The following is a 14,383-nucleotide window of genomic DNA, read 5'->3' on the forward strand; positions in this document are numbered from 1 at the left end:
GGGCTTTCCTCTCATCCCGCGGTGAGATGACAGTTGTTTTATCTCGTTTAAGAACAATATATATATACTGTATATATTAATATATAAATTAGGTGTGCAGGGTGCTTGAGATGGAGGGCATTTCATACATCCCTGCGCGGGGCATCGCTGTGTTTGCGCTCAATTATAATCAGTTGTGCAATTATAACCCAGCAGATGATGGTGACTTGGACGGCGTTTTACTTTTAATGAGCTCTATATTTATATTTTGATGGAGTGTTGCTCACGCTGTACTCAGTACTTACAGTACTTATGCGCTTTTTTTTTTTTTGCAAGAATCCAAAGAGCAAGTCTTCATCTGTGGCCACATACAAGTATGTGTTTAGGTGCATGCCTGCATTCCTGTGTTTGTGTCACGGTCCATCCTTGTCATTAAGCGTTTGTGTGTGTGTGTGTAGGTGTGTGTGTTGCTGTGGCACTGCCTCTCTGACTTTGTCCTTCCCTCCTGGCCTCATTCCAGAGCACAACAGCATGTGGATGGAGACCGAGAGCAGCAGAGTTGTCACAGAGGAGCAGGACAAGCTCCCAGCCTCTGGATCCGTCACTCAGGCGCACGCACGGAGGAGTCAGAGCCACGTCCAGTTTCAGCCGCTGACACACACCGCGCAGTGGCAGGCTCCTCGCACTCTTGCTCACACTCGGAGTCACAGCCACACTCACTTCGGTGCGTCCTTACACACACAGAAGTACGGCTGTCACCTCACGCACAGCCTGTCAGCCATGACCAGGGGAGAGAGGGGAGCGCAGGACTCTGCAGGGAGGCTCATCAAGCCCACGGACCCACTCTTCCCCAAAGCTCCACAGCAGGTAAGCTCGCCTGTCCCTTGTTTTCTTGTCACTCTTCTTCGGACGTATGCTCGAGTCAAATATACTCTGTATTCTCCTCTGGTGTGTTGCAAGCTCATTCGGCTGTGAGTGGCGTCACATGATTGGATGAAAAGGGGGGAAAAGATGGAAAGTGTGATCTCTTTAACCTGTGTGTGACCAATCAAACTGTTTTCGTCTGGGAAAGATTGTCCCTGATGATGGGATGAACTCTTGCAGGATTGCTTTATTTTATCTGTTGCTGATGATAAGTGGATTCAAACTGTGGCGCTCACATCTGTAATGAGAAGCCCGACAGCGGACTGATAGTAGTAAGGGATGGCTTGTGATTAGACAGCTGCAGACGACCGTTTGTACAATTGTTATTTTGGGGATTTTGGTTTTTAGCTTTGTGAGAGCTACCTGGCTGGTTCTAGTGTGTGTGAAGTCTTTTGTGTCTCGGAGTGCGTTTGTATTTGCGTGCGGTAGAGAACCATCAGGATGCCTGCGCAGACTGTTTCTCTTCATGCGGACAGCGCTCACATAAAACCTGAGAAAATGAAATACATACCAACCAGCATTCATGAAATATTTCCCTTTCATGTCGATAGAAACCTTATAAATGTGAAACTGTAGAGCTGACATAATGCAATGCCATGGCAGTTAGTCACCCATTCTCTGTTTGGCTCCGACAGCATTGCATCACTCATCTAACCTGTTCTGTAACAGTCTCATCGCTGCTAGACCTTCTTTGACTCAGTTGATTTCTAGTCGACGCCTTTGTACGTTTCCCTGATTATAGAATATCTTTACAGATGCCATCACTGTAAACTAGATTCTCCATTAATCCTGTGTCTATGCAAGTTACTGTAATGTAAAAAAAAAACCCCAATGAAACGAGTTTTACTGAGTAAAACCTCTTTAGTAAACCTACAAGTTCCGCCCACATTTATTGCTGTTTTTATGTGTTTTTCAATTCTTGTGGATGTCGGCGCAAACTGAGGTGTAAAACAAGGACTAAATATCTCTCTTCAAAAATGTTTGACACTTTCTGAGCTCGAAATTGTGTGTATCAGTCAAGCAAAAATGTTTTAACGAACTAAGGGGCAATCCAAACATAGCATTAACTGAAGCGATGAAAAAACAAACATCTTTGTTTAAACAAGTCCTTTTATTCTCATAACAGAGGATGAAATGTATGCAACATTGATATGCACAGCAGTCTTTCTTTATTTTTTGGGGTTAGATTTTATTTTATGGGGTTAGATTTGTTGTTGTCAACACGTTGTAAATACACACAATACATTTTGATCCGCACATTTTTGACAAAGAGGGCCTCAACAATGCTAGAAAGCCCATCTATGCAATGCATTTGTGCTGTGTTTGCTAGCATGAGACAGATGCGACTTGTATGATTCATAGCCAGTGAGCTGCCACAGCCTATTCCACACGAGACCTCTGATACGAGCCCCGTCATAGATTTTGGATTGATTCCCTATACATTTAGCCAGTGTTGACACTTCCTGCCATTGCTGACATAATCAACTCTTCCTTTCATAATCCATTATCTAATTTGACGGCACAGACCTGCAGTTCTCAACTCTTACAGCGAGAACCTATCACACGACCTTGATTCGCATGTACGTGTAAGAAGAGCCTTCACTGAACTCAAATCTAAACTGCTTTCATGGATCATTTTTTACCACCTTAGCATGCAAACATTCAGCGTCCACTTTCTATTTAGATCACATAGCTTAGTTTAGCTCCCGATGCATTTTACCCTCATTTGTTTGCATGATAATTATCCTCAGCGCAGATTTAAATTATTTGCAGTGCATCTCGGGCATTTTAAGTTGTTTTCCCTTTATTCATTAAGGATTCATTAACTTCAGAGATTAGTCTGCTCTGTCCTTGTTGACAGTCTGCACTTTGCAGATGCTCCATTTCTCTGAGCCTGTTTTTGTGTGTGCATGGTGTGTGTGTGTGTGTTGTTTAGGCATTCTAGAGGACAGAAGAAGGGATATCCTGTTTATCCTCTTTGATGATAAGAACCCTGTAATGAAAGATTGGGTGAAAAAGTTTGAAGAGAAATATTAAGAGTTTAGAGAGACAGCTCATTCTCTCCATTTTTGCAGTTTTGCACATCGTCAGTTGAGCAGAATTCTCCAGGCACCAAAGGCTCTAATTTTTCTCTTCAATTAGGTCTAATTGCAGTGAGAGTGGAAAAAGAGAGAGTTTTGATGTTAGTACTACGATGCAGCCTTTACTTACCTCTGACCCGCTTGTCTTGCGATTTGAATAATTACACCGAACCCTCTTTGTAATTGTCGCTCTTGAATCCCTCTGTGTTTTGATGGAGGGAGAGAAAATGTGACTCGGATAATAACAGTGTGTCGGCGGTGGCTGTGGTTTCGTGTGATTTCCTTCTTTCAAAAGGCTGTGGGCCAAACATAGGCCCCTGGATGTGGAATAGGACTCTCTCTCTCTGTGTGTGTGTGTGTGTGTGCGCGCGCGCCTGACACTGAATGGTATACAGAAGGGAGGACCAGGCAAATGTTGATATGTGTGCACAGGCTCAGAGACAGACATAAATATCGGGCTCCCTAGACTGTGGTGTCTCGTCTTATTCATGTGTGAAGATGAAAGTTTGCCCTTCTTCACCCACGAGCGCACACACACACACACACACACCTTGTGATTAAAGGAGCCTAAGATGCGAGAAGAATTTTAATTTGTACATTCCCATTTACATATTTTCTGTATGCATCACAGCAATCACAAGGTGATATGGCAGCGATTGAGGGGGCTACTGTGATTTTACATTCCACTGATCCACCGAAACACAACATGAAGATGAAGAGTGTTATTTAAGGAACATCTGAAATAGAATGTCTATGAATCATGACAGTATTCATTATTCGTGAGTCATAAATCTGTCGGCTCGGCCTAATTTATTGAGAACGACACACCTTAACTTACACCGGTGTCTGGGAGGTAGTCTCAAGTTTAGGTCGGAATTAATTCAGCCCTGAAAATAAATACGATCTGCAATGTGTGTCTGTGACAGAGAAAAGAGAGCTTCTTTGGTTAGTCTTGGTGGGTTTAGTTTATAGACTATGTGAAGGCTCACTGAGTCGATTGACTTTCTGTCAGTGGTGAAACAGAAACTGAGTTGATCGTGAATTCTGTCTCAGGACGAATAAATGCATACTGTCTATGATCTAAGTATATTTTCATATTACGTCTGCTGTCTAGCCTTGTATCTATGGTAACGGCTATAGCTACAAATTTCTTGTGTCTTTAAGCAAAAACCTGGATATCTGTCTTAAACAGAAGGTGGTCTGGTTGTGTGTTTTGTGTCAGAAACGTCTATATTTACTAATACTTGGAATCATGAGCTGCTAGGACTAGAAAATTAAGATGTATGCTTATAAAAAAAAAGATGTGAACCTTTTAATAGTCAATGAAAAACTTCAGTCATTCTTTTAGTCATTCCAGCTCTGTATTTGCTCATAAAAGCCTGACCTATTAGGTCATCATTATCTTTATAATATTTTCCCCTGATCGCCTCTGTCTTCACAGACGGAGTTGGGCCACAAGCTGACGTTCTGCAGTAAACTGTGTTTTGCCATTGGGGGTGCGCCGAAGGAGGTTGCTGCCAGTGCCACAGCCTTCTTCCTGCAAATCTACCTGCTTGATGTCGCACAGGTAAGGCGTTTGATGACAGAGAAGTGTGTGTGTGGCTCATATATGATGTTTTTGACTCCAGTCCATCCCTGCTCTGCTCTGCAGATCAATGCCTTTCAAGCCTCCATGGTGCTCTTCATCGGCAAAGCCTGGGGTGCAGTGACAGACCCTATTGTCGGTTTCCTCATCACAAAGAGCAGATGGACCAAGATTGGCAGACTCATGCCCTGGTGAGTCTCTTCTTAACACTATAAAAAAGGAATGAGTCTTATTGTCTACTATATTGATGCAAAAGGGAGTTACAAGAAATGTAAAGTACGCACTTCTTCCTACTCCTTTTCGCTCATGTAAAATGCATAGTTATTGCATTATGGCTATTTTTATTATTTAAGTTATTATTAATTACTATTATATGTGATGCGTGTGTGTGTATATGTGTGTATATATATATATGTGTGTGCATGCATTCGCCATTGTTTTATCATTTTTATTCTTTGTTTATAAATGACCAGTTAATAAGCAAAAATAAAATTGACATGAAAACGTATTTAAAAAAAGCCCTCTGATTATAATTCAGCCTCTGATACCAGAACAGCATAGAAGATTATATCTGGTCTCATACTCCGATGTGGCTCCTCTCCACTGCCAGCAGTTTATCTAATCAATAAAGTCAGATGAGATTCTTTTCTGAGTTAAAGCAGAGCTGGTGTTGACACACGGAGAGCTTTCATGAATTTGTTGACAGATTTTGAAACTTGTTTAGGCTCTCATGCATAATTACGGCCACTGCATCGTGATGATGTTTGTGCAAAAAAATCCAAACAACAAACGATGCTCTCAATGTAAAAATTATCCTCACCCTCAATCACCCCACCTGAGAATTGAGACAAATAAATACAACCCACAGTTTAATTATGCACCTCCTGATGCTCCTGCTGATGAGAAGGAAGTTAATTAGATGACAACAGAGATTTTGATTCACGCATGTGATGCTCCGTTTCACATGCAGCTTTTCTTTGTCTGTGAAATGATCCTCAGAATCTCAGGATTATGTAGAAATAGCAGTGCCCTACCCACAAATCCTTATTCAAACAAGATTGTATAAGCAGATATGTGTGTATATATGCAGTATAGGTCTTGTTAACACATCAGCGTGCATTCAGCTTCTAATGCCTACTGCACTATAAACCATAGAACATGCTTAAACTGACAGCGATGAAGGGGGACAAAGTCCTCTGTGGCCAGCCAGTTGCTCTTAAATCAGCTTCAAAAAACCCTGAATGAGTGTGTGTGTGTGTGTGTGTGTGTGTGAGGGTGTTGCTTGTGTGACTTACATGTCAACGCCTTTGTCAGGTATGTGCTGGTATTTTAAGTGAGTGTTCATCGGTAAATGTGACGAGACTGCCAAGACACTCCCTCCATTTTGACCCTGTTTGGAAAATCCCCTCGACCCATCCAGCAGGAAGTGCATTTCCCTGGCTGGATGACACATCCACAGCCAACATTAAGTAATTTTTATCTTTTTTTTTATCAAGCACTGAGCTTGATAAGTATGCTTGTTCTATCACTGACATATATGAACGCTACCAAATATATACTGTATCATTCGAGTAAGCCTCATTTCTCCTAATGGAGTAATTGAGGTTTTGCATATTGGGAGAGGTGTGAATTCCCATTCATGCGTGTCTGACGTGTGAGGAATTATGTGAATGCGTGTGTGTTTGAGCCACTGCTGGCTCGCTCTGATCGCAGTCATCTTGCAGGAACGTTCTGTGCATTCACCAGCCCCAGGGCCCTTTCACCCCCCTGCAACCAAGCGGTCAATACTGCAGCACCAGCGTTGTCAGCCACCTTTGTTTAAGCAAACAATCAGGAGATGATGCCAGAAATGGCCACTCCTGGCTTCGCTCTACCTCTTTCTGCTACATTCTCTCCCCTGACGTAGGAGCGGCCAGAGCCCCTGGAGGTTTGGTAGCAGCCACAGAAATCCCTTCGGTTCCCTCGTCGACTTGAGGATATGCCGTTTTTACAGCTCTGGAACCTCATTACAAACAACACATTCAATTTGTGCGTCATGGGAAATAAGAAGGAGGAAGTTATATTGGTGTTTACAGGCAGGGGGTAGTGTTTATCATCCGCAGTATGGCAATTTTGCTCTATTTTGGAACACAGCTGTTGACTTTAACCATAATGAAACACACACAGTTGTTTACCAATGAATTATACATGAGCCACACACCGTATCACTCCAACTCTTGAGAAAAGCACAACACAGCGGAACGGATTTCGGATGAACTTGCTTGACTGTGTGTTTTTCTTATTTATATATGCATGTGTGTGTGTGTGTGTGTGTACAGAGGCTTAACTGATCTAGTTTGAAATATTGTGGCATTTCCCTGCCTGCTTGTCCCGACCAGCACAGATTCCTATCATGCTTACATTGTAATCATTTAGCTGTCAGCTTAGGCCTGTTGGAATCAGACAGAAATACAGCCTGATATTGAGGCTGCCCTTTGAAAAAAAAGAAAAGAAATTACATAACACACACACACATTTGTCATCTCCACTCTAAGGAGCTTATGAGGATGGCTGTTTGAAGACAGTCTAAAAATCAGTGTTATTCTGATTCAATATTGGCAGAATAAATCCCTAGTAAAAGAATAATGTTTGACTTCTGTCTCGGCTGCATTATGTTTGTGTTGTCTAGGATGGTGGGTTGCACTCCATTCCTTGTGGTCTCCTATTTCTACCTCTGGTTTGTTCCTCCGTTCATCTCTGGGAGGTTCATCTGGTACCTAGGCTTCTACTGTCTCTACCAAACCCTCATCACTGTGAGTATACCCGGTCTCCCATTCATGTTAAGAAACATGACATATTGTAAACATGCCTCAGATTAGAGCACGGCACTCTTACATACCTATACCTTTAGAAATGAGGCAATAAGAGGGACAGTGAAGGTCAGACGTTTTGGAGACAAGGTCAGAGAGGCCAGCGTTTGATGGTTTGGACGTGTCCAGAGGAGAGACGGGGACTGTATCGGTAGAAGGACGCTGAGGACGGAACTGGCAGGGAACAGGGCTAGAGGTCGACCCAGGAGAAGATACATGGACGTAGTGAGGGAGGACATGAGAGTGGCTGGTGTTGGGGAGGACGATGCAAAGGACAGGGTGAAGTGGAGACATTTGATTTGCTGTGGCGGTCCCTCACAGGACAAGCTGCAAGTATAGTAGTAGTAGTACACGCTTAGATACCTCACCTCAAAGGGGATGTGGGTTTATTTAGGATGCCTTTTGTTTTTATGGTCCAGACCATTCATCTCTCTCTGTTCTGATCGGTTCTGTTCTGGGGTTGCCCATATAGCATGCGCTGCAGAGCACATAGACCGCCGTGACCACGTTGTGGCGAGCTGTAATGGCATGCCATTCTAGCTACTTGATAAGTACACGGTCGGGCCTGCCAGGAACGTCTTTCTGGGTAAATGCTGGTTACCACTTTTAGTTTAGCTTCATTGTCTCTGGATATGTGAGTGAAATTCTGGAAAGGTCACAGCCTGTAAACAAAGGTTAGGGTGGTTTGATTACTTCATCAAATACTTATACGTTTCCTTGACATTTATCAGCGCTCAGTTCCATTTGCAGTGGACGATTAAGCAGGTTCAGTTCTATAAATGTTTGCATACAGGAAAGGCCCCATAAATAACATGCTGTATGGAAGCAGCGGCTGAAAGAAAAAAAAGATTTCACGGCAGTGTTTATTTTCGTCGTGGCCATGCTTGCTCGTTTGGCCACAGTGCTGACTGGGCCCTTGTGTAAATTACAAAGTGATGCCGGAGAGGTGGTGAGGAAGGGAGATTCAGAGAGATGAGGTTAGCCAGCATGGAAAGTGCAGAGATTGCTTTTGGTATATATATATATGCAGTATATATTTTGTTTTTTCATAGGAACGTGTTGATAAAAAAAACCTAAAGATATCCTGAGTGTTTCCTTTCGATTGAAACAAATGCCAGCAAGACTGAGCCGTTTATTGCATTGGTTTTTGGGTTAAATGCTAACCCCAGAGTGCCAACAGGTTCAAAAATGACATTACAAACGTGCAGGTGTTTAGCAGGTGTAATGTTTCCACTGTTTAAATATTGGATTGCATAGAGAAAACCAAAGAAGATATTCAACACACAAATTACTGGATAAATGATATTATGATGACGGTAGTGAAGGATGATCAGAGCAATTACAATTCACTTTAGAGTAAACAGAATAACATTTATTTCAATCTATCCAAATTGATTTTAAAATTACAAGCATCAACTTCATGACAGCACTAGAGGGGAAAACAAAGAACAGATTTCCACTTCATTAAAATGCAGGGGTTAAAGTAGGATGCTGCAGGTGTGGTAACCCTAAATATAATTTAATGGCAAGAGCCAGACTACAGCCAGAGAAAATATGTATTTCATTGCATTAGTAATTGCCCCTAAGCATACCTCTAAACTATAATCCTAAAAGTAAAAAAGGTTTAATCAATGATTCAAATAGAAGTAAAGCAAACCAAATCAATCTGAATCATTATGCCCGGTTTATTGGCACAGTTCCTGATCTTGTGTGTTATGACATCACCATGGGCAGCCACTACTCCTGGTAAACTCCAGTCTAACAGAAAGCCAAGTGGCTCGACACCATTAGGTGTGAAACTGCCACTCATCTTCATGTTCCTCCGGACAGTTACAACCCAGTCTAATCCCAGTTATGATGCATCACAGGGGCCCCATGAAAGTCAGGATATCATGGCCACTCATCGAAGTCTTGATTGATATTTTGACCCTTGCACCAACCAAGCAGAACAATATTGTGAGCATGAACCGATACGATTTCATGAATGACTCTTTCTTCTCCATTGCAGTGCTTCCATGTGCCTTATTCTGCTCTCACCATGTTCCTGAGCACGGACCAGAAGGAAAGAGATTCAGCCACTGCGTACCGTGAGCTTTTACGAATGCTTCCCTCTTACAACAGATTAAAGAATGTGTAATTTGTATAGCATTGGAGATGATAGTCATATTTTATATATCATCCCAGGAATGACGATGGAGGTGCTGGGAACACTTGTGGGTGCTGCCATCCAGGGCCAGATTGTTGCAAGTGCTCACACTCTGAAACACTGCTCGACTCACAACGTGTCTGCCAATTACGTTGATAATAGCAGCGGGGCCGAGATCATCAAGAGCCTGGTGCACTCCCAGGAGTACCTGTCACACTCTGTAAGTGTTAGTGGTCCAATCTATGAGCCCAGGTGTGCTCCAAATAAGCCATAGATTTGTTTTGAAAATAATTTCTATACAGACTGTGTACCTGCTCTGACATCCAAAATGATTTAGTCTGTGTAGCCCATGGGATTGAAAGGAGACACCCCTGTTTGATATCTGAGTCCCACATTCTAAACCAGCTCCCCTCTCATAGGGGATTCCTCCCTCAATGGCCCCAAACTTTGAGGGGTCTCCACAGTCTGTCAGTCATTAGGCCTATTTATTTCCCACGCAGAGCATTTGAAGGCACCCCAGATTCAGTCTGTTGGAAATATTAGTGTTTCACTTCAAAGAGGCTGCAGCTTAGAGCGAAGGGACCATAATAGGATGCATTCACATCCACATTTCAATTTGCAGAACTGTGATTAGATACGACTGCTGCAGTGAAGTTTTTATTTATCTTTGCTGAAAATGAACAAACCAGAGTCCAAAATGTTCCGTGCTGGATTTTGGTTGCACCACAGCTATTTGAGCTTCAAATGGGTCTTTTACATTGGATTCTGGGTGAACCATATCAGGGCAACTGAGTAACCACGCCAAACCTTCTGCAGCCACCCGCTAAATTCCTCTGTGGTCGCTGTTGAGGGTGGCACACCATTTGGGCAAATCACGTCTGCCCTCGGAAACAGGGAGTGTTTGATGTGCATAAATAATAATAGTCAGTCAGGCTGAGCCGCACAGAAAAATAGCAAACAAACAGGTTGAGAACTGAGAAGTTCCTGTCTGGTTATGAAATTAAAGTAACTATGTCTGTATTTTAGGATGCAGGCCTACTTCCTCTTCATGCTTGTATTTGTACAATAAAATGTGCATGGGTGTGCATGACAGAGTTTACTGTTTAAGTTGTAGAAAGATGTGGTGAGTATTTTAATGGGAAGAACTGAAGAAAAAAAACATTGAATAAATACATGATCCAAGGGAATAAAACTTCACGTGTCTTTAGAGTGTACTTGTACTTTGAAGAAATTAAGGAAAGGCACAGGATACACTTTATGGATTGTTCTTTCTCTCTGCAGAAGGAGGTTTACATGATTGCCGCTGGCGTTATAGGAGTTGTGTTCCTCATCTGCACTGTGGTGATGTTCCTGGGAGTGAGAGAGCGAGACGGTGAGACTTTACCTCATGGCTCTGACAATTATAGCGCCGTAAAAGTCAATCATTTGAATGATTCATTTACTAGATAGAGCAAAACCTTCACAGCAAGACAGCTCAGATTTCACTACCTAAATCTTAACCGTTCCTTGGGTTGTGCCTTACTTCTTCAATGTTTTGAGTATTTCTGCTGAAAAACAGAGACAGAAAAATGCGGGCAAAACTATAACCTCCTTGATGCAGAATGTTGCCTGAGATTTGGATCACCTGTTGTGTGGATTTCGACTTTAAAAAAAAAGAATCTGTCTCTGGAGTATCCCAACTTTATTCAAGCACAACACAAAAAATCTATTTATATAATCCATTATGCACCATGCCGAGAATAACCTGTTTTACCCTTTTTTAAATGGGGCAATTTGTTGCATTTTCCAGTTTTTATGGCATTTTAAATTTAATATTCTATAATTTAGGACTGGATGGTTAGATAAAAAAAAAAGAAGCTATTTCTCTTAACATTTTATAGGCTTCTTTAAGCCTTAAATTGCAGCCCTAATGAGCTGTTTTACAACACATTTTGGATTGAAACCAGTGTAATTGGGGAACAAATGAATGCACTGGGAACATCCCTTTGAGCTAGTGGGCTAGCATAGATGCTGTGTAATTGCAGTAAAATCTAGTACAACCCAAAGTGGTTTCTGTCTCAGCTGCTTCAGATCTCAGTAGAGAGGTACGCATCCGCCCCGTGCACAGTCAGGTCAGGATTGCCAGTGAGCAAAATCTATCGCCCTCTTTTATGAGCATATTATTTGATACATTCTCATTTTCTTGTTCCCCATGCGACTTGTTTCAGATCCGTACGCCCCGAAGACAGAAAAGCAGATCCCGTTCCATAAGGGCTTCCTCCTGGTGATGAGACATCCGCCATATCTCACTCTAACGGCTGCGTTCCTCTTCATCACCGTTGCCATTCAGGTAAATGCGATTGTATTTATGAAGCACTTCTCAGACATGACGCCCAGCACTGCGGTAAATGGAACCAGCTCTGGGAAGAGACTGCTGCCGCTCGATGCTGATTTGATCAGCGTAGAAGAGCACTTACTGAAAACCGGTCGTTTAAACGTGTTTTAAGTCTCGCGACTCTGGCGGGTGACACCAGACCAACGTAGTCTGTCGCATGCACTTCTGCCCCCAAACATACAAACATTTACATCAAAGCTATTTTGGTATATCTTCACCCACTCATCTCGGAAGAGGTGCCGGTTGTCATCCGTGCGAGGGCCCTAGTGGGAATAAATGGTAGCAAAACGGCGTCAGCAGCTTCTCCAGTCATTCTTTCTGGCACCCAGCACAAGGAGGATGAGTGGCGAGGGCCACATTGCTGAGTGGACAGGTCAGGACTGACTGTTTGAATGTTTGATGCCTGGTTTCTGCAGCTGGTACAGAGCAACTTTGTCCTCTTCTGCACTTACGCTGCCGACCTGAGGGATCACTTCCAGAATATTGTGTTGACCATCCTGGTGAGTGAAAAAAACAGATTCACCTCACCCCAAGTACCCAAAGATGCAAAAAGATCATTTCAAACGTTTGATTTTTTTTCTGAACTTTCGTTATAGTCGAGCTCACCGTCAGTATTTATTGAATCATTCATTTAAGAGCGCCCTTCCCTCCCTGCACACACTTACCCCAATGGCGGTGTGTTTTCTGAAATATGCATGCTCTAATTTCTGCTTGCATGGATTTCCCCAGGTTTCTGCAGTGATAAGCATCCCGTTTTGGCAGTGGTTTCTTCAGAAGTTTGGGAAAAAAACGGCGGCATTTTGCGGTATCACAGTGAGTATGCTGCTTTCACTTTGGGTTACCAACGCGGCTTTTTAACAAGGACTTTTAGGATACACTTTGATGTGCCTTTCATCTTGTGGGCGAAGTTGGGAATGCAGAATCTTTATTCTCAACACCCTTGAAAATATATATATATTAATTATTAATAATAATTAATTAAGACACGCTCCTCTTTCCAGTGGATCATGCCCTTTACCTTGATGCTGGTGTTTATCCCCAATGTTGTGGTGGCCTACGTAGTGGCTGTGTCGTCTGGACTCAGTGTGGCCGCCTCGCTGCTGCTGCCATGGTACGAATTTAAAACACATCAGATCACATGTCGATGGTCATTTAGTTTTCTTTCTCATGCTTTGTATTGTGTCATTTACAGTATTATATCTCTGCCATTTTGTCAGAATGCTCTCTCTCATCCTATCCCCGAGGAAAATTGCACTTTTTTCCATCACAAATAGGATTATCAACTCAAATTAGTAAATCATTCATTAAAACTCTCTACGTATGCTGGTGCTTCAGTTCAAAAACAAAGGCAGGACAGACACAATGTCTGACTAATCCCCCCCCCCCCCCGATGCTGTTAGTGGTGACTCGGTGCCCAAAGGGCCCTGTTCATTCACTTGGGTCACGCCCCGGCCAGGGGAGTGATGTCATTTTTATGAATTAAAGGTGGTGTAGACTGTAAATCTTCTATACCATCAAAGTGCAAATACAACAGCAGAGGTAAAGCAGCCTACTTCTCTTCATTTCTATTGCTGCCTCCACTTCTAGCTTGCCCCCCCCCTTAAACCCCAAATTGCAGGGCCCTCCCACAGGGCCACGTTTAGTTTGGAAGGGGCCATTTGTTTATCTAATCTGTGGGCGGAGGCCTGTAGCACCGCCCGCTGCCAATCGTCAAATCGTGTCATTATCTCGCTGTAATTTTAGCCCGCCGCTTTTATCAAAGCGCTATAAGCAGACCTCCCATCATCAGCGGATGTATGAGATGATTCAAGTGAGAGATGTCTGAGGCGCCCGTTAAAATGCTGCTGTCATGAGCGATGATGAATATAAAAGACAAAGGACACGTGCTCACAAAATAAGATTTGTGTGTGTGTGTGTGTGCGTGTGTCATTCAGGTCGATGCTGCCAGATGTGGTGGATGACTTCAGACTGGCCAACCCCTACTGTAAAGGTCATGAAGCCATCTTCTACTCCTTCTATGTGTTTTTCACCAAGTTTGCTGCCGGAATATCGCTGGGAGTGTCCACCTTGTGCCTGGAGTAAGCCTGCATCACCATCACACACACACACACACACACACACGAAGATGATCTTCACCTATGTTCAAGCCTGTCATGCAGAAATGCAAATGATCTGATTTATTTTCAACTGGATGCGAATTGCGTAACACGCGATGTCTGTTGGTGTTTGTAGATTTGCGGGTTATGACACTGGCGCCTGCAAGCAGCCTGCTCCAGTCGTGTACACCCTGAAGCTGCTGATCGGCGCCGCCCCAGTGGCCTTCATCATCACGGGGCTGATGATCTTAGTGCTCTATCCCATCAGTGAAAACGTGCGGCTCAGGAATAAAGGATGCCTGGATGAGCTGAGGTGACGAGTCATTGTTATTCACCTGAGAATTAAACT

At 43.1% G+C, this 14,383-nt stretch overlaps 1 protein-coding gene across 1 annotated transcript; it reads left to right on the forward strand.

The window, feature by feature from the left end:
* The first annotated feature begins 516 nt into the window (after positions 1-516).
* mfsd2b (MFSD2 lysolipid transporter B, sphingolipid) lies at positions 517-14,351 on the forward strand. Its single transcript, XM_068753633.1, has 13 exons — positions 517-846; positions 4,426-4,551; positions 4,636-4,760; positions 7,238-7,361; positions 9,427-9,505; positions 9,603-9,784; positions 10,846-10,936; positions 11,772-11,893; positions 12,355-12,438; positions 12,668-12,751; positions 12,940-13,049; positions 13,873-14,016; positions 14,171-14,351. Exons 1-13 carry the CDS (start codon positions 517-519, stop codon positions 14,349-14,351), a joined length of 1,782 nt encoding a protein of 593 aa, XP_068609734.1.
* The last annotated feature ends 32 nt before the right edge of the window (positions 14,352-14,383 follow it).

The sequence above is a fragment of the Brachionichthys hirsutus genome, chromosome 20 (genome assembly GCF_040956055.1).
Source record: "Brachionichthys hirsutus isolate HB-005 chromosome 20, CSIRO-AGI_Bhir_v1, whole genome shotgun sequence".
Lineage (NCBI taxonomy): Eukaryota > Metazoa > Chordata > Actinopteri > Lophiiformes > Brachionichthyidae > Brachionichthys > Brachionichthys hirsutus.